The sequence below is a fragment of the Camellia sinensis genome, chromosome 3 (assembly GCF_055761805.1).
Source record: "Camellia sinensis isolate YWXY chromosome 3, ASM5576180v1, whole genome shotgun sequence".
Classification (NCBI taxonomy): Eukaryota; Viridiplantae; Streptophyta; class Magnoliopsida; order Ericales; family Theaceae; genus Camellia; species Camellia sinensis.
In genome coordinates, this window is record NC_138963.1 from 36,573,964 (window position 1) to 36,601,939 (window position 27,976).

At 36.8% G+C, this 27,976-nt stretch overlaps 2 protein-coding genes and 1 long non-coding RNA gene across 9 annotated transcripts in view; 2 read left to right on the top strand and 1 right to left on the bottom strand.

Annotated features, from left to right (window-relative positions):
* The first annotated feature begins 9,743 nt into the window (after positions 1-9,743).
* LOC114269689 (growth-regulating factor 3) lies at positions 9,744-14,112 on the top strand. Of its 2 annotated transcripts, none has more exons than XM_028211048.2 (4): positions 9,744-10,101; positions 10,347-10,544; positions 11,205-11,556; positions 13,489-14,112. In XM_028211048.2, exons 1-4 carry the CDS (start codon positions 9,948-9,950, stop codon positions 13,949-13,951), a joined length of 1,167 nt encoding a protein of 388 aa, XP_028066849.2. In that variant the 5' UTR covers positions 9,744-9,947; the 3' UTR covers positions 13,952-14,112. The 2 variants fall into 2 exon arrangements, with proteins under 2 accessions (XP_028066849.2, XP_028066850.2); XM_028211049.2 differs by having other exon boundaries at positions 9,805-10,101; positions 11,217-11,556.
* Positions 14,113-15,149: 1,037 nt separating this feature from the next.
* The window catches only part of LOC114269688 (1,4-alpha-glucan-branching enzyme 2-2, chloroplastic/amyloplastic-like), a 57,839-nt gene continuing 45,012 nt past the window's right edge, over positions 15,150-27,976 (bottom strand). For 5 of the 6 annotated variants that reach the window (XR_014363765.1, XR_014363764.1, XM_082919523.1 and 2 more), the window contains 3 exons: positions 16,386-16,541; positions 15,825-15,899; positions 15,150-15,652 (listed from right to left, as the gene is read on the bottom strand). Coding sequence is in view for 4 of the 6 variants with exons in the window: in XM_082919523.1 (XP_082775649.1) it covers positions 15,533-15,652; positions 15,825-15,899; positions 16,386-16,541 (351 nt within the window). In the remaining 2 variants the exon portion in view is untranslated. Of the gene's footprint in view, positions 15,653-15,824; positions 15,900-16,385; positions 16,542-17,125; positions 17,243-27,976 lie in introns of those variants that run through there. The other variant, XM_082919526.1, reaches the window with a different exon arrangement.
* LOC145822461 (uncharacterized) lies at positions 16,927-17,217 on the top strand. The gene is made up of 2 exons (XR_014363766.1): positions 16,927-17,054; positions 17,092-17,217. It is a non-coding gene; the product is annotated as an uncharacterized LOC145822461 (long non-coding RNA).

A 27,976-nucleotide genomic window follows, 5' to 3' on the forward strand; every position in this document is an offset into this window, starting at 1 on the left:
AATCTCTTACAAACCGGCGATAATACCCAGCTAATCCCAGAAAACTGCGGATCTCAAACACACTCTTAGGCTGTACCCAATCTTGCACTGCCTCTGTCTTGGATGTATCAACAGACACCCCTTCCCTAGAAACTACATGGCCTAAGAACTTCACCTCCTCTAGCCAGAACTCACACTTCCCAAACTTAGCGTAAAGCTGATGGGCTCTAAGTAAATCAAGCACCACCCTCAAGTGTTCCTCGTGCTCTTCCTCTGAAGGTGAATAGATAAGGATGTCGTCCACGAAGACGACTACAAAACGATCTAGAAATTCCCGGAATATCCGGTTCATCAAATCCATAAATACTGCCGGTGCATTGGTAAGCCCAAATGGCATCACCAAAAACTCATAGTGGCCATACCGCGTACGGAATGCCGTCTTTGGAATATCCTCCTCCCTGACTCTCAACTGATGATAACCTGATCTCAAGTCTATCTTCGAGAAACAACGGGAACCTTTCAACTGATCGAACAGATCATCTATACGGGGCATAGGGTACTTATTCTTAACCGTAGCCCGATTCAATTTCCGGTAATCTATACAAAGTCTCAAAGCACCACCTTTCTTTTTAACAAAGAGGGCCGGTGCTCCCCAAGGCGAAACACTAGGACGTATAAAGCCTTTATCTAGCAACTCCTGGAGTTGGGTCTTCAACTCAACTAACTCAGCTGGGGCAAAACGATAAGGTGCCATAGAAATCGGCGCCGTGCCGGGCACTAAGTCAATAGAGAATTCAATCTCTCGATGCGGTGGCAAACCAACAAGATCCTCGGGAAAAACGTCCGAGTACTCACACACCACCCTTGGCAACACGATCTGAGTCTCACCGTCCTCACTAATCGAAAGGTTAGCAAGTAGACCACTAAGCTCACTCCGTCCTCGCGGAACATACCCCGGTGGCAAAACACTACCAACACGGTCCCCCAGAAAATGAAAACACTCACCATTCACGGTACAACAAGTGACTCTCTGGCGGTAGCAATCAATAACTGCCCGGTATGACGATAACCAGTCCATACCCAAAATAACATCGAAACCTCTCATAGACATAACTACAAAGGAAAATGGGATTCTATGGTAATCAACCTCTATATCACAACCCCTAACACCGTGTTTCAAAATCAATTCACCCCCAAGAGGCGACACTACACAAATAGGAGATGCTAACTGTGCTAACTCCAACTCCAAAACAGATGCAAATGCAGCAGACACAAAGGAATGAGATGCACCCGTATCAATCAAAACATTAGCAACCGAGTTGCAAAACAAGAAAGTACCTCTCACAACAGATGGAGCCGGTACAAGATCCTGCGTGGTAACAGCATACACGCGCCCAGATGACCTCTGATCAACCTGCTCACCCCTAGGAGCATAAGATTGCTGCACCGACTGAGACGATGAAGCCCCCTGATTGGCCCTCGAGGCCTGACCCGACTGAGCTGGCTGTTGAACCTGAATCTGCCTCAAACCAGATGCACCAGGTGTGCCACCCAACTGCGGGCAATACCTCTTCATATGCCCTGGCTGACCACACTGATAACACGAGAGTGGCTGGCCTCTACCCTGACTCTGGCTCTGAGATCGAGCCGAAGATGATGCTGCTCTCTGCACTCCTCATCTCTGAGGACAAACTGGAGACTTGTGGCCCAGCTGGCCACACTTGAAGCAGGTAATGTCTCCTTGACTGCCTTTCCCCGAACTAGCACTCGGCACAGGAAAAGTCGATCTAGAAAAGCTACTCTGAGACTGTTGGGGATTAAAACCCTTCTGTCTCCTACCATCACTCTGACCATCCTGACTCCTCTTAGAGCCCTTCTGTCCTTCCTCCTCCTCCTGCATCATGATTTCCATGTGGGCTGCAGCATCAACCAACCGCCCATAATCCCGAATCATAGTTCCCCCAACTCTCAGCTTGAGGCCACGCCTCAACTTCCTCTCAAACTCAATACAACGGCGTTCCTCAGACGCCACCAATTCAGGTGCAAACCTGGACAAACTAGTAAATGCAGCCTCAAACTCGGCCACTGAAGAACTCGACTGCTTAAGCTGGCAGAACTGGTCTCTCAGCTTCTCCCTAACTGCTGGAGATAAGAACTTCTCCTGGAAAGCATTCACAAAAGCCTCCCATGTACCTCCTATACGCCCCTTAGTGAACTTCCACCACTGACCCGTATCCCCCTTCAACTGGAATGATGCCAAGGTCACCTTCAACCCCTCGTCTTCGATGCCAAGCATCTCAAACGTCTTCGTTGTCTGTTCGAGCCATTCATCTGCCTTAAGCGGCTCTTTAGGATCACCCACAAATTCATCCGGATTAGACCGAAAGAACTCCCTCTTCAGAAAGGAAGGTCCTGCATCCGCAACAACAACCTGGGCTTGATTCTCAGCCCTAAGAATGCCTACTGACTCCCTGAATGCCCCTGCTATCTCTCGGGCTAAAGCGCCCATAACCTGCTGGCCTACCGGCTCGGCCACATTGGCCTGGCCAATTCCCTCATGAACTGCCGGAATCTCCTCTGGCACCGGTACCTCCTGCCTACCCGGCCTACCACGCCTACCGCGTCCTCGTCCTCGTCCTGACATCCTAATAAAGGAAACAAACAAAGACGTTAGCACATTAATAAATGTGCTGAAACTAAACACTCGCGTCCTAATGCATTGGACAAAAATAATTCATTCTACGTAAGCACATAATCACATAAGCACCTACGAATTTCATTCCTGGATAATAATAGTCCCGAAGCGTTACTATAGTTCCGGTTGGAAATAGCATTGATCAAGTGCCTTTCCAACAAGACTACTAGAAACTCAAGGGTCCAATTAACATCCAAGAAACTACGTTCCATACCCACATAATCACATAAACATGCTATCATATAAGCACATAACAGTACATCTAAGTCTCTATCAAGCGAGACGAACCCATTGTGATACTAATCACTTCCCACGTACCCAAAGTATTCGAACCCGGTACGCTCTGATACCAAGTTGTGACGCCCTCAAATAAACCCATAATAACCATAACATTAACATGCATTTATAAAAGAAAACGAATCATTTGGGTTATCCATCAGAGTATTCTTATTGAAAGACATCACATGTAACATCCTGCAACATCAAAATAAATGCCCTAAGAGCTTACATCTTTCCAAGCTAACACTTGGACACAAAAAGGATGAGTACTAACTCATTTACAAGTTAAGCCCTAGGCTTGAATGTTTACATGAAATCTCAAAAAAAATAACAAAGTAAAACATATAACTAAAGACAAGTCTTCAAAATCCCAAACATCAAATCCTTCCAGGCTAAGTCCGTGGAGGTAGCTTATCACCTGAACCTGAAAATGATGTTCCCATAAAGGGTGAGCCACAGCCCAGTAGAAAAATACTAAACCAAATATAAGCATTGAATAAAGCTATAGCATTCAATAGATGGTTAACCAAGATAATCAATTTTATCATTAAACAGTCTCATGACTCTAATGTCTAAGACATATTTCCCTTTCCATTATTATCAACATGGCTCTGAACCTGGCCAAACTTACAACAGTGAATTATATATCATATTCACATTACTTCCAATATCAACAAAACAAATGAGACTCATGCTCATATCAAAACACTTCATACTTCCCATTTGATACACATTTTAGTGCTGTATCAATAATCATGTAAAAACACTTCAATATAATAAGCACACATAAATATGGTGCTAATGGAGTCCATCCCCTATCTCCTCCCAAACAATAATCCGGTTTAGAGGTCCATCCCCTATCTTCCCCTAAACCGTGGAGTACATCCCCTATCTCCTCCCAAACAATATGCATATGCAATGCTCAATCAATACATGTAATTTCTGTATTAATTCAATAGTCTAAATTTATGACTTAACAAATTGATTAGTTTCAATTTTCCCTAATCCGCATGCAATGTCTACAACAAGCACGACTATCCTCCACCGATAGCCCAAAATAGTTATTTCTAGACTCGAAAAATAAATATACCAACAATTCAATAGGCGAGTGATTTATATTTACCAACTACACCATTTAATCAATAAATTCCCCAATTTCATGGATTTAACCAAATTCCCCAATTTCCTTAAATTAATTACTCGAATCAATTTAGCAATTCAACTAGGTTTTGTTCCCGAAATTTTCAAAGTGTCCCCAACCTATCAAAATACCAAACTTAGAACAAAACATATAAATTGGAGTAGGAAAATCCCTACCTCGAAGAAAATAACCCGTATTGAGAAGATGGAGATGAAGACCAAAGACCAACGTGCTCCAAATCTCAAGTTTCTCAGATTAAAACGAAGCCCTCAACCCACTCTAACCTTTTAATAAAGGATCTAAGGTAGAAACTCACTCTAAGTAGATCAATCGAAAGAGAGAAGGTGTGTAGAGGGAGAGAGAGAGATAAAAACACTCCAGGGGCGGTTTTTAAAAAGTTATGAAGGAAAAGTAGGTCAAAAAGTGATCCAAAAAGTGAAATCACGGACTGATATAATCGACTCTACGCTCGAGCGTAAGACACAGAATCATGCTCGAGCGTGAAGAAAGCCGCTCGAGCGTCGATTGCACCCTTCCAGAAGTTTTGCAGGCGCTGGCACCCGCTCGAGCGTCAAACTCACTGCTCGAGCGGAGGAGCAAAAACAAGGGATCACGCTCGAGCGTAAAAACTACCGCTCGAGCGGAAGAACTGCAGAGCAAAATACTGGGAGATGGAAAATCACGCTCGAGCGTCAAAAGTACCGCTCGAGCGGAGAAGCAACAACGAAGGGACCGCTCGAGCGTTAAAACTTCCGCTCGAGCGTAAAGGCCAAAATCTGGGCATCACCTATTGGCATCTAAAATCAACCAACCTGTAACAGACCCGCCCAACCCAACCTATACTTCAAATACAAAGAGATTAAAGGACAACGACAACCAATAAGTAATGACAGGATCCACGGAACCTAAGTCCGGATACAATAATTTAAAGAGAAAAGACCGGGGTCGCTATAGGTTGGTTTTTCGACTTTTTAATTTTTTAACTATTTTAGTTTGGAGTTAAAAAACTTGATTTTGGAATGACTTTTGACTTTTTTGTGAGAGATATAATGTAATAATTATAGGTTGAATATGATGTTTTGTCTTATTTGGTTAAAAACTTTATTTTGTTTTTTGTGACTATTTTAGCCAAAAAAAAAAAATTCAAACCCAACCTCCCAAACATATAGACATAAAGGCCCTGTTTGGTAGAGCTGTGGAGAAGTGTTTATAGATTATGCCAAAACAACTTATAGCTTATAACTATGAACATAAGCTGATTTCTGACTTATAAATTAAGCATCTCCTGGCCCACTCAAAGAATAAACTGATTTCTGACTTACAAAAAGCTATAAACTGCATTGTTAAGCTAAACCAAACACATCAAAATAACTTAAATTAAGCTGAAAACTGAAATAAGTAGCTTTTAAGCTGCACCAAACAGGCATAAAGAAAATGAAGTTTTTAGTGAGAAGTCTTTTAGGAGTTCTAAATTTTCATTTTAATTTTCTTAATTTTAAACAATTAAGAAAATTTTCATTGGCTAACTTTTATTTGATAATCTCATATTGGAAAAAAATGAGTTGTTTTACTCATGTAAAGTAAATCTTACACTCTTATTCCATTTAGTGAGGAGCCTTGTGAAAATTTCAATATCTCATATTAATTTTTTTGATTTTCTTAATTTTAAACAATTAAGAAAATTTTCATTGGCTAGATTTTATTTGATAATCCCACATCGAGAAAATAACAAAAAAACAAAATAAAATATTTTACTCATATAAGGTGAATCTTATATTCCCATCCCATTTAATATTATATACTATATTTTTCAATTCAATATAATTTAAATTTAAAAAGTTTTAATTAATTAATTATAACGTAGCTGATTAGGCTAAATCATTTTTGATTTCATTGATTCGTTAGTTTAACTACGATTTTAGTGATTTTATACTTTTATTTGATAATCTCACATTGAGAAAATAAAGGGAAAAAAAGAATTATTTTACTTATATAAAGTAAATCTTATACTCACATTCTATTTAGTGAGAAGCCATGTGAGAGTTTTAACATCTCATATAAATTTTCTTAATTTTCTTAATTTTAAATAATTAAAAAAATCTCTACAGACTAACTTTTATTTGATAATCTCACATAGAAAAAAAAAGAGTTATTTTACTCATATAAAATAAATCTTATACTCTCATTCCATTTAATATTGTAGTGTTGTGTATGCTTCAATTCAATATAATTAAAATTTAAAAGTTTTAATTAATTAATTATGAGATAATTAAAATTAATTAATTAATAAAAATGATAATTTTAAAATAATTAATTACTAAAGTTTTAATTAATGTTTCAATTCAATATGTTTCAATGTCACTCTTACTGCTCTTTAATACAAAAATTATAAGGTAATTATAATAATTTTAAATTTGTATTTAAAACTTATAAATTATGAGATAGATTATTATAATTTTAAATTTATATTGTGTCGATTTTAAATTTAAATTAATAGATTGTTTTCCATATTTAGTGACATTTTAAATTTTAATAAAACAAAGTTTAAAAGTTTTAATTAATTAAATTTTGTGTAAGTTGATTGGTCTTTTGACCTAACTGATTAAGCTAAACCATTTTTTGTTTGAATGATTTGCCGGTTTAACCGTGATTTTAGTGATTTTGCATGTTACGGTAATTATTTCTTACTCATTAAGTTTTTAAAATTTCTTAAATTATTTCCCTTTCAAAAACCAATATGATAATTTTTAAAATTCATATATTTTTATTCTAAAATAGTGAAGTATTGGAACTATACCATTTTTTTTATAACAAAGCATAATTTTAATTATTAATTGTCAATACAACAATTTTAATCTATCTACACTATATATCATAATAAAGAAACATTTGAAACAAAATTTTAAAATTTATATATAAAATTTTAATTATGAGAGACAAAATATATAAAAATTAAGTATAATTATTATATTTTTAATAAACAATATATTATTTTATCCCATGTATAGTACGGATGATATGCTAGTTATTATCGAAATAAATATACTTTTAAATTTTTTATAAAAAAAAGTATGTAAAAAATAAAAAATAATTTGATAAAAAAATTTAAAAAATATTCTAATATATACATAATGCCAAACAACATTTTAGAGTATCTCAAACGTTTAATATTTTTTTTTAATTAAATTTGAATAAAAATTTTATTTGATATTGCGCATTTTAATAGAATAATCTGAGATTTTATCAAGCCATTGGTCGACCAAGAGGATGATCAGGGAATGTCCGGTCGGTCAACCAGTCGGTGTTATTTTTTCAGATATTGAAACAAATTTTTACAATGAGGTGGTCTACCAGAGAGACAATCGGCCAGTCGTCTAGAGATGGTGTATGCTCTGCATCTCCAATGACTATATATACAGTAAATTGATGAAAGGCACACCCATCCTCTATTTAATAAAAAAATTTAACATATCCTGAATTTAATACTAGTTTGATGTAAATGTTAGAACAATAAAAGTCCACTTTGTTTTTTATCAAATTTAAACTTGATAAAAGAAAAAAATTAAACGTTAGAGACTCTCTTATACACCAAATATGAAGAGTTTAGGCTTCTCTTTCTCCTTCGACAAACCCAACACTTGGCCTCATTTGATAACTTTTAATTTTAGCAAAGGAGTTAAAAAATTATTATAAATTATCATTTTATTTTTTTTATATATATTTTTTAAATTAAAAATTATTAAAATAACACGACACAAAGAGTAAGAATTCTCTCTGAGCCTTCTCTATTTGGTTCCCTCCTTACAATGGGCAAGATTCACTTTAAAAGAATTTAATGATCCAAATCAAACCAAAAATATTAGGTTGCGTTTGGTAGAGTTTTATGATTTCATAATATGAGTTGTATTTTGGGGTCTTTTGGGAAGTGGGTTATAATCCACTTCCCACTCTCACAAAAAGTTGATTATAATAAGCTAATAATTAGCTTTTAACCAAAAAACTGATTATGAGTTTGTGAGTTTTGAAATTATAATTTTGAGTATAGAAAATTTGTTTGGTGAATAAGTTTTGAAAAGAGTTTTTGAATTGCGTGATGTGACATGATTTTTATACAAAAACTTACAATTCATAACCAAATACAATCCAAAATTATATTCAAAACTCATAAAAAAATTTAAAAAAATGAAAATATATTTTATTTAACATATAAAAATAATAAGTGCAAAAATAAATAAATAAATAAATTTAAGAATACTGTTCCGATCATCCGACCGGACGTCCGAGAGACATCCAAGTACACAATTTTTCAAACGCGAATGTGAAAATGTGTTTTAAAAACTGTAAATAAACACGAAGTTAGAATGTATCAATAGAAAATTATTTTCAAAATTGTTCCAAACAAAGCCTTACTTTCTAATTTTTAATCCTTTTTAATAAAATAATCTAGACGGTTGAATTCTCATACGAAGCATTGGGGGTGTTTGTTTCAGCTTTTCAGAGCCAACTTATGACTTTTAGTTTTTAAAAAGTTATTTTGGACTGTTTGATTAAACTTATGGAGTTTTCTTAAGTGTGCAAGTGCACACCATGTGCCACTTACACAAAAAGTGTAAGTGTAAGGTGTAAGTATAAGTATAAGGTGTAAGTGTAAGGTGTAAGTGTAAGGTGTAAGGTGTAAGGTGTAAGTGGGTTGCACATGGTGTGCAACTTCAAAAAAGGTGTAAGTGTAAGGTTTAATTTTTTACAAAAGGTGTAAGTGTAAGGTGTAAGTGTAAGGTATAAGGTGTAAGGTGTAAGTTGCACACCATAACCAAACCCTAAACTTATTTCAAATAGCTTCTGATTCTAACAGCTTATTTTAAGGGTTGGTTTGTGGTGTCCTAAAAAAGTGCACTTTTTGTCTTTTTACGAAAAGATGTGCAGAAAAGTAGAGAGGTGATGTGATGGAAAAAAGATAAAAAGATAAAAAGATGGATTATATAGGTTATGTCAAACCAACCCTAACTCAAAAAAGCTGATTCTGAGAAGCTGCTCATCCATTGCTTCTAATTATCAGCTTCTACTGTGGACATGTTAATTTATGGTTATACTCTTAAATCTTTTTATTTTTTATTTTTTTAAAAATAGAAAAAGACTCAAATGAACTATAGATTATTATTATTATTATTTTTTATGAGAAATTTAGACAAACAAAAAATAAAAATTAATTAAAAAAATCTATTTCAGAGCTTATTTAATAAACACTACTCAATAATTTAAATTTATAATTTAACAATTATATCAAATAAATTAATAACTTTTGATTAAAATCATAATTTATAATCTGTTAAATTATAATTTATAAATTATTTTAACAAATACGCTAAATGAGACCATTACAAAAAGGGAATAAGTAAAGAATGCAATGAGAAAATCCTTCCCCAAACGAGACCTCATGTAATAATAACATAACCACTGCTCTCTCTCTTGTTCTGTTTCCAAAGCACAGAGACAGACAGTCTGCAGCCTGCAGCCTGCAGGTTACTTCTGACGTCTTTTTCTTTCTCTCTCCAAAATTTTTAATTTTACTTTTCTACACTTTTTTTAATCTCTCAACTGTCTTGTCTGACTGTCTTTTCTCAAGTGCCCCCTGACTTCTCCACTGCCCACAAACAAACTCAGCAGCAGGCGCTCTCTCTCTCTCTCTCTCTCTCTTCACTGCCCAAAAGATACAAGTAGTCCACCCCCACAAGTCTCTCCAAAAAGCTTTTTGGAAACTCTACTAGTAAAACATACCCAACACACCCCACCAAACAAAAAAGCACATTAAAAAATCAACCAGAAACAAAAAAGCACATTAGTCTCTCTCTCTTCATGGACTTCAATCTGAAGCAATGGAAACACCAGCAGCATGAGTCAGACCTACAACAACATCAACAGCCATCTGGGTCTCATCCTGAACTCACCAGCAAACTCACCCACTTGTCAGTTTTCCCACCTGATTCAACCACTGCTTCCAGATTTCCCAGTAAGTCCTCTCTCTCTCTCTCTCTCTCTCTCTCACACACACACACACACACACACACACATGCTTCCTTCTTGTTTTTGCTTCTTTTCTCATCTATTTGTGACAGTTCTTCAGAAAGTGCGAACTTTCTGGGTTGGTTTGCTTCTAAGTCTATCAATGACTTTTAGCTTCATGAATTTACTTTCTTTCTGTTTGTGGGTTTTATTTGCATTTTTTTGTTATTTGTTATTTGTTTTTTGTTTTAGAGATGGGAAGTTACTTCAGCTTGGGTCAGTGGCAGGAGCTTGAGCTGCAGGCATTGATATTCAGGCACATGTTGGCAGGTTCTTGTGTTCCTCCTCAACTTCTCCATCTACTCAACAAAACCCTCCTCTCTCCTCCTCCAACTCCTACTCCTCCTTCATATTACTCTCTTCAACATTTTCCCCATTATAATCCTACTTGTAAGTTCTCATTTCCTTCCCTTGTACTACTTTGTCAATCATTTTCTTGTTCATGAAGATTGTTTTTGTTTTCACTATATTTTCTTATTTGCCAATCAAAGTTATTTCATATGTCTGAATGCTTCATAGATATAGATGTGTTGTCTGATGGAGTTAAAATCTCATTTGGGTTTGTCTTTCTTGATGAAATCTTGATGATCTGATTCAAGTGAAATTTATTCTCGTTTTTTTTTTTCTTTGTTACCAGATGTACTTTGTGCATAATTATTGCTATTATTGCTATTATTTTTGTCTTTTCCTTGTCATTTGTTGTTGGTGATTTTTAATGCTACACTCTCCATTAGTGATCCACTGATGATGACTGATATTTATATTTCTTACCAAAGTTTTACCTGATTTTTGGTACTAAAACCCTGTATCTGCTTGAATTGATTCTTTATTTGGGGCTCTATTAATTTCAGCAGAAATGATAGTTATCCAGAAAAAATATAGCATATATATGAAGAAATTTTATCCCAGATCGTGACGTGTAGTTTGCGTTGTTTTAATTTCAGATATCAGATTTTTTTTTTGGTCTTGATATCATTGCCTTGTATTAATTTGTATGTACATTTTTTTTTGGTGTGTATGTGTGCATGTATGCTTATGTATTGGAAACAGTATTGCAAACAGGGTATTGGGGAAGAGGAAGCATGGATCCGGAGCCGGGGCGGTGCAGGAGGACCGATGGCAAGAAGTGGAGGTGCTCAAGGGATGTGGTGACTGGCCACAAGTATTGCGAGCGCCACATGAACCGTGGCCGCAACCGTTCAAGAAAGCCTGTGGAAATCCCCACACCCTCCTCATCCACATCTACTGCTGGTGGTGGTTCTAGTGGTGGTGGTGGCGGAGTCATCAAAACCAACACTGCCTTTGCTGCCCAGCCCCGGACATCAATGGGTACTGGTGGGACTACCCATTTCAATCTTGCAGGACCTTCCCCTTCCATTGATCTCCTCCACCTCAATCAAAGGTATAGTCTCTTTCCTCCCTATCAAGATGGAGTTTTTTTTTTTTTTTTTTTTTTTGAATTTTCTATCTATTGTTGAATTGCTTGTCCAAAGGGAAAAAGTGAATAAAACCTTGGTCATTGATCATGAAATAGAGAAAGAAGAAATTGATTTAATTATTCAACCCATCAATTGGCATAAATTCAGCTTGTTATTTTTTAATCCTTTCAAAATGGTACACAGTAATTTTTTTTTGTTTTCTGTTTTTCCAAAAAATGTTCACAATCCGTATATGTGGAGTTTGTTTACCAAATTCATGTTGTTTTGAAACAAAATTTTCAAATGCTAGTTGTTTTGCACTTATTTTGGTTGTTTTTTAAAGTTTAATGAAATACCATTTTAATTAACTTATTGTAATTTTTTTTTTTTTTTTTTTTAAGGTTGTCTCGTCAAAACACAAATTCAAACTTAACTTCAAAAAGCAACTTTGTGAAATAACTTTATCAAAATTGACTTCAAAAAATAGCTCAAGTTGAAATAAGTATAAAACTTGTATTTGAATTTATTTTTTTGTTTTATTTAGGCCAAGTTTGGGAAGACTAAATAAGTGCACTTTTTGTCTTTTTAGACTAAAAAATTGAGGTTGAAAATATGGATGTTTGGGTTAACTTTTTGACTTTTTATTGGAAAATGTGTAATAAAAAATTGTAAAAATTGATTTGTAGAGAAAAATTTGAATTGGGAGTTGTGCAGCCGTAATTGTTGACTTTTGGTGAATAGTGTTAACTTTTTAACTTTTTGAGTAACTTTTTGACTTTTTGACTTTTTTGAAACATCCCAAACTTGGCTTAGTACCATGGATTTGACAAATAGGTCTTTGCTAAAAAGATTGTACTTAAGATTGTTAGAATCTCAATGGGGTAGGGTCTTCATTACTAATATCTCATTGCTAGGGACCCATTTTTAAGTGACGTAAAGTCGTTTGGAATCTCTGTTATAAGACTATTTCACACTCCATGGACGGACCCCAACCATGTCTTTTTGAGTCCCTACAACAAAAACAACAAAAAAATAGTGTTTTGCTTTGGCCTGTTTGGTTAAAATGTAGAAGTTAACAAAAAATTCTCTATCTGGTTTTCAATAATCTACTTTTTTTTTTCAATTTATTTTTTGTCTCGTAAGTTGTAAGTAAAGTTACATCAAACATTTGGACACTTTTTTTTTTTTTTTTTTTTGAAAAAATATAGTTGTAATGAGCTCTCCATAAGTTGCACCAAACTACAGTCCTTAAACAACGCAAAATAAATAAATAAATAAATAAATAAAAAATATAAAGGTGCTACAGTGCCTCCCTACAAATAGGGAGATATGATGGCAATTTCTATTTTAAGGGAGTGTTTAAGTGAGCTAAGGGTATAGGGGCCATCAAATCTCTTAAAATAGGCAAGGAGGGGATATAATGGTTCTGTTAGAGCATCCCCATCAATTTACCTAAATTTTACTCTAAAATATTATTAAAAAATTCATTCCCTATTTTAGGAATTACTTTTTCATTTAATTCTCCTAACAAACTCTCTATTCTTTCTACTCTCTATTCTTTCTTTATTCTGTTAACAAACTCCTTATTTTTTCTTTATTTTATTAAAATATAATTTTTAATTATAAATTTAAAAAAAATAAAAATCATAAATGTGTATTGCAGTCCCTAAGCAAAGCAAAGTAAAAAAAAAAAAAAAAAAAAAAAATATGAGGGAGCTACAGTCAGTGTAGCAAAAACTAATTTAGGGGATTATTTAAGGGATATGATGCAGGTGGATAAGGAGTCATTTACCCCTTAAAATAGGTAAGGGGTTTAGGGACTTTGGTGGGGATGCTCTTAGGATGCTCTTGTATCCTACTTTCTTATTCCCTAGTTCTTTGCTTAAATTTCTAGTAACCCTGACGTTCATTTGTAGGCCCTCAGAATCAAAACCTGAAAACAAGCTCTCTCTATTTGAAGCCCAAAATGAGGTGTCCGGTGATGGCAAATCTGGTGGTCGTGTTCTTCGTTGTTTCTTTGATGACTGGCCCAGATCACTCCAACAACCTAGCAATGCCGGGACCAATGCAAGCCCAGTTACTTCATCCACCTGCCTCTCCATTTCAACTCCCAACAATCCTCCACCATCTGATTTTTCACTGAAACTGTCCACCGGCAATGGAGATGATAGGCCTGGCCACCAAGAAGTGAGTGTTGAAAGAGAGCGGCTTCAGTTGAATTGGGCTGCAAGTTGGGGGACAAACCCGGTGGCCCCAATGGGCGGACCGCTTGCCGAAGCATTGAGATCATCAACGGCCTCTAATTCGTCGCCAACGAGCGTTTTACATCAGTTGCAGCGTGGGACCACGTCCGAGACCACCAGCTATGTCAGCACCTGAATCTTGTTATGACGTCCTCTGCTCCAAAGAAAAGTTTCAAAAAAAAAAAAAAAATGAATGTTTCAGAATTTTAATTTTAATTTTTTTTTTGGTTGGACACTCTTTTCTACATTTCACTTTCAGTTGCTGATCTCGGTTTGGTTTGCTTCGAAAAATATCCATTGAGCTTGTTCTGCTTTTTTCTGTTTTGAACTTCTGAACTAGTTATTAGAAAAATGTTTGGGAGCTCTAAAGGAGCTTTAGAGAGTGGATCCCACTTAATGATGTGATGTTTTGGCTTAAATTTTTTTTTTCTTTTTTTTTTTTTAAATTTTCACTTCATTAGTGGTCAATTAGTGCTCTAAAATTAATGAGATGAATTATTGTTGTTTTAATTATGTATGTTGAAACACCTTTTGCAAGAACTAGGTTTGTTTTTAAGAGCAACTAATGGAATGGAATGGGTTGTTTTCGAGGATGAGAGCCCGTAGTACTATTCATTCCATCCCAACCACATCTGCATTGCATTCATCTACTCCCAAAATAGTAAAACGACAAAAAAATGAAAATAACAGTAGAAGGGTTTAGGAATATGTGTAAAAAAATGTTCTTAATGACATAACCTCTTTGTTTTAATAGATAAATTAAGTTGAGCTCTCTTGAGATTTAAAAAAAAATATATATATATATATATATATAATAAATCTTACACGATTGATATAATTGTATTGAATTTTTTTTAATTTAAATTCAAATAACACTTAATTTATTTTATCTTAAATTAGTTAGTTGTATAAATACAAAAATAATGCATTCATTTAGTCTTTTGTAACCTTGCTACAAAAAAAGTCAGTCATTACATTAACATTGTAAAACTTGCTATATTTTCTCCAAACTCAAAGAAGATTAATGTAATTTAACACCCCTCCGTCTTTTTTTAAAGTAAGAAAAGGGAAAGAAGCAAAATCAGAAGTTCATCTAATTTTCGCAACCCATCTTAAAAAAAGTTTCATAACCGTAACAAATTTGCTTCTACTTCATTTTATTTATTTTTTCCTTATCTTTCTCTTTCACATATTCAAGATCAATGCAAGTTGTTCTATGTCGGTATGCTTTTTGCAATTGTGGCAACACTCAGACAAGTGGTAACCCTTTTGTTCCGTCCTACAGGAGAAAGATGGCATAAGTTCGTAGAGAAAATAATTAGAGAGAGAGAGAAAGAGAGAGAGTATTTCCCTTTATTTATAAGCAAAATTGAGGAATAATAAATTTGTCACAACCAGCTGAGATGCACCATCATTAGTAAGTATTTCAATATAACATTTTGTTTCACATCCTAAACTTGTACGTCTCACTAATATCCATGAAAGTCATAGATAATTTTGGAAGATAATAAATACATAGAAACATTTTCCAAATGCTATTGATAAATAAATTGCTACATGCCCCTATATATATGGCTGCTCTCGGCCCAAATTTGTAATTTTGCATTTCCCACATCAGTGTAGGGTGTTCCATCTGGGGATGCTGGGGCTGTTGATCATGGCAACATAACTCCATGATTATTGAAGTACTAGATTAAATTACCTTGGTTATTTGAGTTCAGCCCTCCGCGGGCTCGGGCTCGGGCTCGGGCTCGGGCTCTACCAGAGCATAGACCACAGCTGTCCTACAAGGTGCATATACTAGGAAAGAGTGAGGCCGGTTATCATACCACCCGTCCTGCACAGGTAAAAGGATTTATTATAGCTTAGAAAGCCATTTCAAAACATCTTTTACACATAAAATTAGGTATTGGTTTCATCCTGAAAGCAAAGGAAATGTTCAAGTGCACGGAATCCAATCACAGAACTGGATTCAGTGCAGGTAGAAGAGTTGGAATAAAAATTCTTACAAAGGTGAAGTACTCTGCATTATGATGAAGTCTATTGAAGCCTCCAAACAACAGCTCATCTGAATCCAATACCATCTGAAAGAAGGCAATACAGCACTGTTTTACTAGAAAGTTTGGATAAAGAATTCTCGGAAAATCAAGTGCAACATTATTTAGAAGAGAGCAATGCTAGTAAAAGAAATAACACTGAGCATTTAAACATTTTGAACTCAACAACTAGCACAAGGCACGGATTGACAGACGATTGCTTTGTTTAAAAAAGCAAATGTCCATGCAAGTTTCATTTCTGGCCCCAAACAGATGTTCTAACTAGATACACTAATTAGACATCCTCAGGATGTAGAATGATTACATATTTCTTAAGTTTTATCATGTAATTCGTCAAATCAACTAGATATATGATTGGATTCAAGAAATAATAAAGCAGATAGTTAAAGATACTAATTATTATGTTACTCCTTCAAACAAAATTTTAAATTAAAATAGAGGTATCTGGAGAAGAAGGGAGAAAAATCAATAAAATTGCAAACACACCTGAGAGAAACATTGGGATAAACTTACCTTATATTTTCCTGGATGTAAGCAGCCTACTCGATAGTCTGAATAGCTGTTATTCCAATGAAAATTAAAGACGAAAACCAAGTTTCCTCTTTCAAAAATGATCATCCTATCTCCTTCATCCTTCCGAGATATATATTGGTGCTCTGAAGTCATGAACTGCACCGACAATTATCATTTTATAATATTTCATTTGTAAGATCTAGAAAAATTATGCCTGCCAATAGTAGAATACAACAGCAAGAACAACAACATTCTAATAAAAAAGAACACAGAAATTCTTTGTCCAACATCCACTAAGCAATGTTATACAACAGACTACTGTTCGGATCATTCTTTTGTTATAACCATACATCCAACAATTACAAAATAACGTGTGGAATACAGTAGAAATTTTTTGAAGCAAGTATCAGCTGTCAGCTTGAAAGAATTGAGCATAGAAGAAATGACATACAAATATGTTACGATCCGACATCGGAACACAAGAGGTTTGGCATTCAATATTAGCCTCTTAGGCACCCTCTCCTTGCAACTTGGTTTTAAAGGGTGAGTTCTACACCTAAGGGGTTCGTATCATTTGGTATCAGAGGCAACTACCACGTTGAGAATGGGATCGGATTCACCTGAGTATGAGATCAGATGGTCTGCAGCTTTACAGTTCAAGCCGCGGAGGTGGCAACCTATAGGTTTGACTAAAGTGCCTGCTGAGGTGTTGAATTAGTTGAATGAAGCCGCTAAAAGAGAAAGGGCTACCACCAGGTCAGTGCAATAGAGTGGGCCGCCATAGACGTTGGCTGCAGAGCATGGTGGTATCATGGTATGTACAGGTGGGAATTTGCGACATGATAACACAACTCGAACTGAAAACAAATCAGCGGGTTAGGGTTGACCATTTTTTAACATGAATACATATATGACACGAACTGATAACACGAATATTAAACAGGTCGGGTTAGTGTCAAATCTTTATAACACGATATTGATACGGATAACTCATATAATAAAGAATTAATTACACATTTTAATATTATTTTCACTAAAGAGTATCATGACAATTTTTAGTGTCTTATGTAATTACATCCAATTTATTAAAAAGTATGTAAAATACAAACTCAAGTTCAATACAAGTCTTGTTTTTGCTTTTAATTGAACTTAAGTATTTTTGTCTTTTATTTGAGTTAATCTAGTAAAAAATATAATAATAAAATAAAATTTCTATAAATTAAGAAAATCAAATTAAGTTAAAATCAAATATTTTTTATTAATAATTTCATTTAATAGAGATTAGTTTCATTAAATTTAACTTGAGAACTATAAAGCACGGATACTTCAAAAAGGGTGACGTATCCGTATCGGATACTTATCAGATACCGATACTCCTCGGATACTCGCGGATACGTATTGGATACTTCGTAATTAATTTTTTATTAATTTTGAAGTATCAGATACTTAATTTTGAAGTATCGGATACTCGAAGTTACATATTACTTATAATATTTTGTTTAGTTCTTTGATAAGAGGAATATAGTGAGAGTTAAAGTAATAGAATTTTTCAAATTGATGTATCCTTGTTGTCTCTCTCACTTCTCTCTCGCTTTCTCACTATCTCACGTTTCTTCTCTTTGCTCTCATTCTTTTTTTGGTGTTAGCATGTAAAGATGATGTTTAATTTGCATTTGCATTTGCTTTTGCTTTTGCTTTTGTTTTTAGTTTTGGATGTTTTATGAATGCTTGAGCACTTTTAGGTTAATAGGAATCCCTCTTTTTATTTATTAATTTACTTAAAGTTTTATTTTCATGCATGTTACATTATTAAAATTATAATTTTCTTTTTTTTACGAATGTATCCCCGCTGTACCTGTATCATACTTTTTCAAATTTTGACATATCGCCATATTCACATCCCCATATCACCATATCCGTATCCATGCTTCCTAGGCTATCATTGATGACTTAAAAAAGTATATTTGCTGAAATTTTTATTTAAGAATGGTTTTTTGGCTTTAGCTAAGGTCTGTGATATTCACTGATGAAGGGGAACAAGTTGAAACTATTGACCTTGAAAACTCTTAGTTTTATAGAAATTTTTCTTCTTTATCAAGTTATCTTTTGCTTTAGGTTTTATTTTTACGCATACTGCATTACTAAAAATTGTTAAAATAATATTTTTTATGAACGTATCCCCGCCGTACCCGTATCCTAGTTTTTCAAATTTTGTCGTATCGCCGTATCCGTATCGTATCGTATCCGTATCCGTATCCGTATCCGTATCCGTGCTTCCTAGCTTGAGAATAAATTTTCAAATTGTTTTCATACATTTGATATTTTTAGTTAATAATGAAATTTTTTGACATGACACGTTAACACCACAAATCGGACACGAATCGAAAATGACACGACACGATACGATGACACGAAATAATAAACGGGTCGGGTTAGTGTTAAGATCTATGATGCACGGACACGGACACGGGACACGACACGGACATGGACATGACACGGACACGGACACGGACACGGCGACACGTTGGGGACACGTTTAATATATATAATTTTATTTATTTATTTTATATCTAAAATTAAAAAAAAATATTAATTCTTATAAAATTACAATAATAATAATAATAAAATTAATAAATATATTATCTAATTTTTTTTAATAAAATTGATTTTTTTTAAATAAAAATAATTTATTTTATAAATTTGAATAAAAACATGGATATTGTTAATGTAAATTGTGTAAATGTAAATTACCACTACCACCCACTCCACCTACCACCTCCACTACCACCTACACCTACTACCATCTTCTCTTCTATATATAGGAATTATAACATACAATCTATCAATAATACAATCATTTCTCTTTATACATTAAATTTCTACATGGTATCAGAGTAGGTTTAGAACCTAGTATTTTTCGCTTCACTGGCGGACGGCAACCTCACCTTAGCCGTCCGCCGGACCTCAACCTAGTCCGCTAGAATTTTCTACACATACCTTCACTCTTCTTCACATACCTTCACTTTACGATCTGCAGGTCTTTCGAGATTTAGGTGCTTTGATGCTTGAGCTTGGCCGCACAACCATGACACTGCGAATGGGTCAGGCACCGGCTGATGCTGTTGTTAATGCTGGTCCTGCTGTGTATATATCCCCATTTGGTCCCAATCCTATTATGGTTCAGCCTCTTCCTTTTCAACCTGGGACAAGTTTTGGGGCACTTACTGCTGGAACTGTTCAACTTGGCTCTGGTTTGACTGGAGGATCTCCTAGTTCTGGTTTCCTTCCAAGAAATATTGACATCAGGATACACACAGGTTCATTGATGCCGTCAGCCACTGTTGATCAAAGGGAACCAGCTAGTGCGCAGCAGTCTTCGGCGCTGTTGATTTTCGCGCAATTGGCGCAATACATAGGGGAAACCCTAATTCCTCATTTGGATACTCTGCACACTGTGTTTATTCAGTGTTTGCTCTCTACTGAAGCTGATGCAGAAAGAGAGACAAAAGGTGGGTTACGTGTGGAGAGAGAGAGAGAGACAGGGGCACACCCAATTCACTTTTCTTTTTTAATCACACCCATTCACCGCCCAAATTTTATTTTTTATTATAAAACTTAATTGGTGCTCTCGATTCGCCCTGTTCCCCACTCCATCCTTTATTATTTTTATTCATTATTATATATTCATCATCACCATGCTTATCATTTCATCACCATCTCCATATTTTTTTTTTATTATTCGATTCCCTTACTTTTCACAAAAAAAAAAAAAAAAACATCATCATCTCTCCTCCGTTTGATTTCCAACTCCATTATTTTTATTTATTTTCTCCAAACCACTTTCCTTATTTCCCCCATCTTTCATTTTTGATTTCAAATATATTTTTATTATTTTTTCTTTATTTTTCTTTCACATTATTTTTAATCTTTTTCCAATTCATTTCATACCATATAGCTTTGCACACCAAACCATATTTTATTCATCTCAGGGATCCACCCCGATCACAATTTTACAAAAAAAAAAAAAAAAAAAAAAAACACCAACAGCTTTGTTTTCTTTTCTGCAACCGGCCACCCATCGACCTCACTTCTTCGCCTATTCCGCCGGTCTTTTCTTCTTGCCTCCGTCCTGGGCGGCCCTTGACGGTGTTGCCTCCGTGTTTCCCACTCCACTGGGCACGATCACTCCACCCTGCTCCTCCACTGCAGCATATGGCGGACCTCCAAATCGAAACATCACGGTGGCTTTCCGCTTCAGCTCCTTGTTTTCTGCCTTTAGCACACTTATCTCTGCTCGCGCATCCTTATACATGCGTTGGAGCAGAGCCAGTTGGCCGTTTAACTGTTGCACCTCATTTGTCCTACTCTGCAGCCGGTGCGACAAGTTTGTGACCGCAGTCATGGTTTCCACACATGACTTCAATGTATACTGATTGGCTTCAATATCTGTTTGTACTGCCATTTTTTGCTCTACCGACAACATCGGAAAGTTCAACGGAGCAAAACCAGAGGTGTTTGGTTGAGGTTCACGGGCCGCCACACCAGTTGTCTCTCTTGTTGACTCGTTGAGGTCGGGAAAGAGAGTGAGTAGACCACGGGACGAAGAGGCCATATTCTGGGTAGCTGAACGGGAAGACGAGGCCATGTTATGGGTTGCTGAGTGTTTCAGAGAAGGGTTGGTTACAGAATGGCAACAGAGTGTTCCATAATCTCTTTCTCAGAAACGGAAGAGTTTTTTCAAAGGATTTTTCGGCGGTTTCAGACTGGTTTGCACAGCCTCCGCCTCAACCTTGGTTAAATAGCCGAGGCAGACACGCGCATCGCGCGCCACTTGACGCCAGACGACAAAACGGGCGCGCAAGCCAATGTGGTGACGTGCCTCGCCATCATGTCCGGCACATCTTTTATGACTTGGGCTCGCCTTTTGATGGCACGCCTTTTTATGGATTGGACACGCCTTTTGATGGCACGCCTTTTGAAAGATTGGGCACACCTTTTGAGGGTGCGACTTTTTAAGGGTCCGACAAGACTCTGTAAACTGTCCCGACATTGATTCCGGTTAGCTCCTTCATGGGTCCGACAAGACTCTGTAAACTGTCCCGACATTGATTCCGGTTAGCTCCTTCAAGGGTCCGACAAGACTCTGTAAACTGTCCCGATATTGATTCCGGTTAGCTCCTTCATGGGTCCGACAAGACTCTGTAAACTGTCCCGACATTGATTTCGGTTAGTTTCTACAAGGGTCCAGCAAGACTCCGTAAACTGTCACAACAACTATCACAACATTGTCTGCTACAACGGTCCGACATGACCTCGTAAACTGTCCTGCTACAACGGTCCGACATGACCCCATAAACTGTCTTCTACAACGGTCTGACACGACCACACAGTGTCTGCTACAACCAAGGTTTTAAAAAGCGGCCGCAACCGTTACGTAACGCCGTTACGTAACGGTTTTGCAGTTACCGCCACCCGTTACAGCCGCTTTTGCAGTGTGATTGAGATTCACAAGTGTGTCGGCCGTAGCGGCTTCCGTAGTGGCCGTAACGGTGCCGTAACAGCCGTAACGACCTGTTACGCACTGTTACGTAACGGTTCCAAACTGTTTCTTTCGAAAAAAACACACAAAAAAAGGCTGAAAATGGGGGAAGAGAGATAGAAAGAAGAGGGAAGATAAAGAGAGAAAATGGAGGAGCAAGAGATAGAGAAAGAGAAGAGGGAAGATGAAGAACATGTTATTGATTTGTTGAAGCTGTAAGACCTATGCTATTCTATTCAACTGCTATCACTCAATCATTTTGTTTGTGTGTGTCTATTTATATATTGTTTGAAAATAATAATAAGTATGGTCATTATCTATTTGGCTTGGTTAAAATATGTATATATGTATATATATATTTAGGCTCTTATTTATTCTCTTACTTTTGTTATTGTTATCTTATTGTTAAAATTTATCACCTACTTCACCCACTTAAACCTACTCCACTAAACCCTAACCCACTACACCACTACCACCTCACCTACTCCACTAAACCTAACCCACTACACCACTACCACCTCCACTTCACCTACTCCTTACCTACTACACACTCACCCTCTTCTATATATAGGAATCATGAATCATTGTAATATATCAATATATCAATCAATAATAATACATACAATTTATTCTCTCTCTTTCTCTATACATTATTTCTTACATGGTATCAGAGCTGGTTTAAAACCTAGTATTTTCGCTTCCCCGGCGGGCGGCAACCTCACCTTAGCCGCCCGCCGGACCTCAACCTATTCCGCTGATAAAATCAACAAAGATTTGTGCAACTGTAGTCATGTGTGAGGCTGATGGAGAAGAATTCTTCACCTCATATGACGAGACAGTCTGGAACTGGAAACACTGCAACATTCTGCTCTGGAATTCTGCAGCAGCTAGATTATAGCTTGGTTGAGTGCCAAGCTTTGGTTCTTCCACCCACTCTTGAACTTGCCCAGCAAAGTGTGAAGGTTCATGCTTGTGTTGGAGGGACTAGTGTGCGCGAAGATCAGCGCATTCTCTCCAGTGGGGTTCATGTTGTTGTTGGTACTCCTGGTCGTGTGTTTGACATGTTGCGGAGACAATCACTTCGCCCTGTTTACATCAAAATGTTTGTCTTGGATGAAGCTGATGAAATGCTGTCACGAGGTTTTTAAAAATCAGATCTATGATATTTTCCAGTTGCTGCCACCCAAAATCCAGGTTGGGGTGTTCTCAGTTGCTGCCACCCAAAATCCAGGTTGGGGTGTTCTCTGCCACAATGCCACCAGAGGCTCTTGAAATCACCAGGAAATTCATGAATAAGCTTGGAAAGAGAAAAAACTCATGCTAGGATTTGCGAAGTGATTCGCTGCAGGAATTTTGGCTTTGGATGAAACCCTTACCATACTCCACTCATTCTCTCCAACTGTTCTAACTTTTTATTTTTATTATTATTATTATTATATCAAATAATCAATGCACTCATGTTCTCCACTAACAGTGTCCACTTTTGACCCAAACCATTTTCAATCCATCATTTCTCCTTCACCTTTTGCACCCCACTCACCGACTCTCTCTCCACTTTATCACATGGGTTTGTCCCTCTCTCTTCTCCATTTGATTTCAAAAATCACTTATTTTTATTTATTTTTTCCAAGTCACTTTTTCTCTTTTTTAAATACCCCACTTTATTTTGAAACAATCGCACTGATGTTTTTCATATAATCCATCTATAAATATTTTTTTATCTATTTTCTTTCTCCCTTGTTTTCTTTCATTTTATTTTTATTTTTTCAACAAAACACTCCCCAAAAAAAAAAAAAAAAAAAAAAAAAAAAAAACAACATTTTACAAACTTGTCATTTCTTCATGCCGGGGATCAACCCCGATCAGCATTTTACACCATAAAAAAAAAAAAATAAAAAAAAATAAAAATAAAAAAACACAAAACAAAACAAAACACAACCAACACAAATCGGAACAGTGGGATTTTTCTTCTCGCCTATTCTGCCGGTCTTTTCTTCTTGCCACCGTCTTGGGCGGCCCTTGCCGGTGTTGCCTCCGTGTTTCCTTGTCCACCGAGCACGTTCACTCCCCCATACTCCTCCACTGCAGCATATGGAGGACCTCCAAATCGGAACATCACGGTGGCCTTCCGCTTCAGCTCCTTATTTTCTGTCTTTAGCACACTTATCTCTGCTCGCGCATCCTTATACATGCGTTGGAGCAGAGCCAGCTGGGAGTTTAACTGTTGCACCTCATTTGTCCTGCTCTGCAGCCGGTGCGACAAGTTTGTGACCGCCGTCATGGTTTCCACACATGACTTCAGAGTATACTGATTGGCCTCAATATCAGTTTGCACCGCCATTTTTTGCTCCACCGACCGCATCGGAAAGTTCAATGGAGCAAAGCCAGAGGTGTTTGGTTGAGGTTCACTGGCCATCGCACCAGTTATTTCTCTTGTGGACTCGTTCAGTTCTGGAAAGAGCGTGAGCAGACCACGGGAAGAGGAGGCCATGTTCTGGGTAGCTGGACGGGAAGAAGAGGCCATGTTGCTGAGTGTTTCAGAGACGGGTTGGTTACAGAGTATTACAGAGTTTCTCAGCAAAGGAAGAGTTTGTTTCAGAGGATTTTCAGAAGTTTTTTGTCTGCCTCAGCCTCAGCCTCCGTCTTGGTTAAATAGCCGAGGCAGCCACGCGCATCGCGCGCCTCTTGCCACCAGACGACAAAACGGGCGCGCAAGCTAAGGCGCCCACGTGCCTCGCCATCATGTCCGGCACACCTTTTGATGAATTGGGCACGCCTTTTGATGGCACGCCTTTTGACAAAATTGGGCACACCTTTTGAGGGTGCAACTTCTACAACGGTCCGACATGACCCTATAAACTGTCCCGACATTAATTCCGGTTAGCTCCTTTATGGGTCCGACAAGACTCTGTAAACTGTCCCGATATAGATTCCGGTTAGTTTCTACAAGGGTCCGACAAGACTCTGTAAACTGTCCCGACATAGATTCCGGTTAGTTTCTACAAGGGTCCGACAAGACTCTATAAACTGTCCCGACATTGATTCCGGTTAGTTTCTACAAGGGTCCAGCAAGACTCCGTAAACTGTCACAACAACTGTCACAACATTGTCTGCTACAACGGTCCGACATGACCCCATAAACTGTCTTCTCCAACGGTCCGACATGACCCCATAAACTGTCTTCTACACCGTTATGACACCACCATACAGTGTCCTCTACAACGTTATGACACCCCCATACAGTGTCCTCTACAACGTTATGACACCACCATCCAGTGTCTTCACCAATGGTCTGACACGACCATACAGTGTCACCTATCCTCTTTTATTTTTATGTATTTTTCTTGTTTTGTAACTCTCTCCAAACTCAAGTTGGCTAGTTCCTATCCCCCTTGAGTTTGCGGGGGGCTGTTAAAATTTATCACCTACTTCACCCACTTAAACCTACTCCACTAAAACCTAACCCACTACACCACTACCACCTCACCTACTCCACTAAACCTAACCCACTACACCACTACCACCTCCACTTCACCTACTCCTTACCTACTACACACTCACCCTCTTCTATATATAGGAATCATGAATCATTGTAATATATCAATATATCAATCAATAATAATACATACAATTTATTCTCTCTCTTTCTCTATACATTATTTCTTACACTTATATATAATAGTTAGTGATTGATTTTTTGTATAATATAAAGTCATTAATTATTAAAATAAAATATAAAAAACTCAGTTTATAGCAAGGTTTTAAAAAGCGGCCGCAACCGTTACGTAACGCCGTTACGTAACGGTTTTGGCAGTTACCGCCACCCGTTACAGCCGCTTTTGCAGTGTGATTGAGATTCACAAGTGTGTCGGCCGTAGCGGCTTCCGTAGTGGCCGTAACGGTGCCGTAACAGCCGTAACGACCTGTTACGCACCGTTACGTAACGGTTCCAAACTGTTTCTTTCGAAAAAAACACACAAAAAAAGGCTGAAAATAGGGGAAGAGAGATAGAAAGAAGAGGGAAGATAAAGAGAGAAAATGGAGGAGCAAGAGATAGAGAAAGAGAAGAGGGAAGATGAAGAACATGTTATTGATTTGTTGAAGCTGTAAGACCTATGCTATTCTATTCAACTGCTATCACTCAATCATTTTGTTTGTGTGTGTCTATTTATATATTGTTTGAAAATAATAATAATAATAATAATAAGTATGGTCATTATCTATTTGGCTTGGTTAAAATATGTATATATGTATATATATATTTAGGCTCTTATTTATTCTCTTACTTTTGTTATTGTTATCTTATATATAATAGTTAGTGATTGATTTTTTGTATAATATAAAGTCATTAATTATTAAAATAAAATATAAAAAACTCAGTTTATAGTGATTTAAAAATATAAAATATATTGGATCATACTTAAAAATTTACAAAAATTGATCAATATTTATTTTTAACCCAATAAATATGATCATGGGAAAAAAAATGTGTATCGGTAAGTTTTTTTCAAATTGTGTAAAAAATAAAAAAATTCACGGTTCCGGTTACCGCAACCGTTACACTACGGCCTTTACACCCCGCAACCGCAACCGCGCCACCGCCACCGTTACGGCGACCGCAACCGCTTTTCAGAACCTTGGTTTATAGTGATTTAAAAATATAAAATATATTGGATCATACTTAAAAATTTACAAAAATTGATCAATATTTATTTTTAACCCAATAAATATGATCATGGGAAAAAAAATGTGTATCGGTAAGTTTTTTTCAAATTGTGCAAAAAATAAAAAAATTCACGGTTCCGGTTACCGCAACCGTTACACTACGGCCTTTACACCCCGCAACCGCAACCGCGCCACCGCCACCGTTACGGCGACCGCAACCGCTTTTCAGATCCTTGGCTACAACGGTCCGACATGACCCCGTAAACTGTCTGACACAACCATACCGTGTCTCCTATCCTGTTTCATTTTATTTATCAGTTTACTTTTCTGTTTTGTTATTCTCTCCAAACTCAAGTTTGCTAGTACCTATCCTCCTTGAGTTTGAGGGGGGCTGTTAATGTAAATTGTGTAAATGTAAATTACCACTACCACCCACTCCACCTACCACCTCCACTACCACCCACTCCACCTACCACCTCCACTACCACCTACACCTACTACCATCTTCTCTTCTATATATAGGAATTATAACATACAATCTATCAATAATACAATCATTTCTCTTTATACATTAAATTTCTACAAATAAAATAAAAGAAAATAAGAAAAAAGAGAATAAAAAGAAAAGGGTGGAGTGGAGAGAGGGTAAATGAAATCAGACAAAGAGAAGAGAAGAAAGAGAAGGAGACAGAAGGAGAGACGAAGGAAGAAGGAAGATAGAAGACAGAAGACGAAGACAGAAGAAGAGGAAGACGAAGACGAAGACAGAAGAAGAGGAAGACGAAGACAAAGCGAAGACGAAGACAGAGGAAGAGGAAGAGGAAGACGAAGGCAGAAGAACAGAGAAGCACCCCTCGATCTGTCTCTGGCTCTCTTTCTCCTCTCCAACAGTTCTAGGGCTTCTTCGATCCACCCACCTGCGTGTCTGAATCGTGTCCTCGCGTGTTCAACCTCGTGTCTGACTCTGAAAAATTCTGAAAAAAAGGGGGACACGCAGGGGAGAGTGTTGGACACGTGTCCACAGCGTGTCCGACGCGTGTCCGTGTCCGACATGTGTCCGACACTCATACGCAAGCCTCAGGGACGTGTCTGTGCTTCATAGGTTAAGATAACCTTGTCCTTGCAAGTCGGTTTTCAAGGGTAAGTTCTAGCCGACCCAAAATATTCCCCCTCTCCCTTGACAAGTTAACAGGTTCCAAGAATCGAAAGAGGCTATCAATACGAGGGAAGAGAAGGTACAATGTGTTGGACTCTATGACTTCTTTCCAACATAAATAACATCCAGTGTAAAATTTTATAACTAATCATATGATTCCCAACATTTTGCAATACTTTCAGAAAATTTTAGAAGCTCTACAAAAATATAGAAATTCATTAAATAACACTA

Excerpts from the sequence above, each read along its gene's own strand:
- LOC114269689 (XM_028211048.2), top strand. The coding sequence starts at position 9,948 with ATGGACTTCAATCTGAAGCAATGGAAACACCAGCAGCATGAGTCAGAC. Across the intron at positions 10,102-10,346 it reads CACTGCTTCCAGATTTCCCA|AGATGGGAAGTTACTTCAGC; the intron begins GTAAGTCCTCTC and ends TTTTTGTTTTAG. Across the intron at positions 11,557-13,488 it reads CTCCTCCACCTCAATCAAAG|GCCCTCAGAATCAAAACCTG; the intron begins GTATAGTCTCTT and ends GTTCATTTGTAG.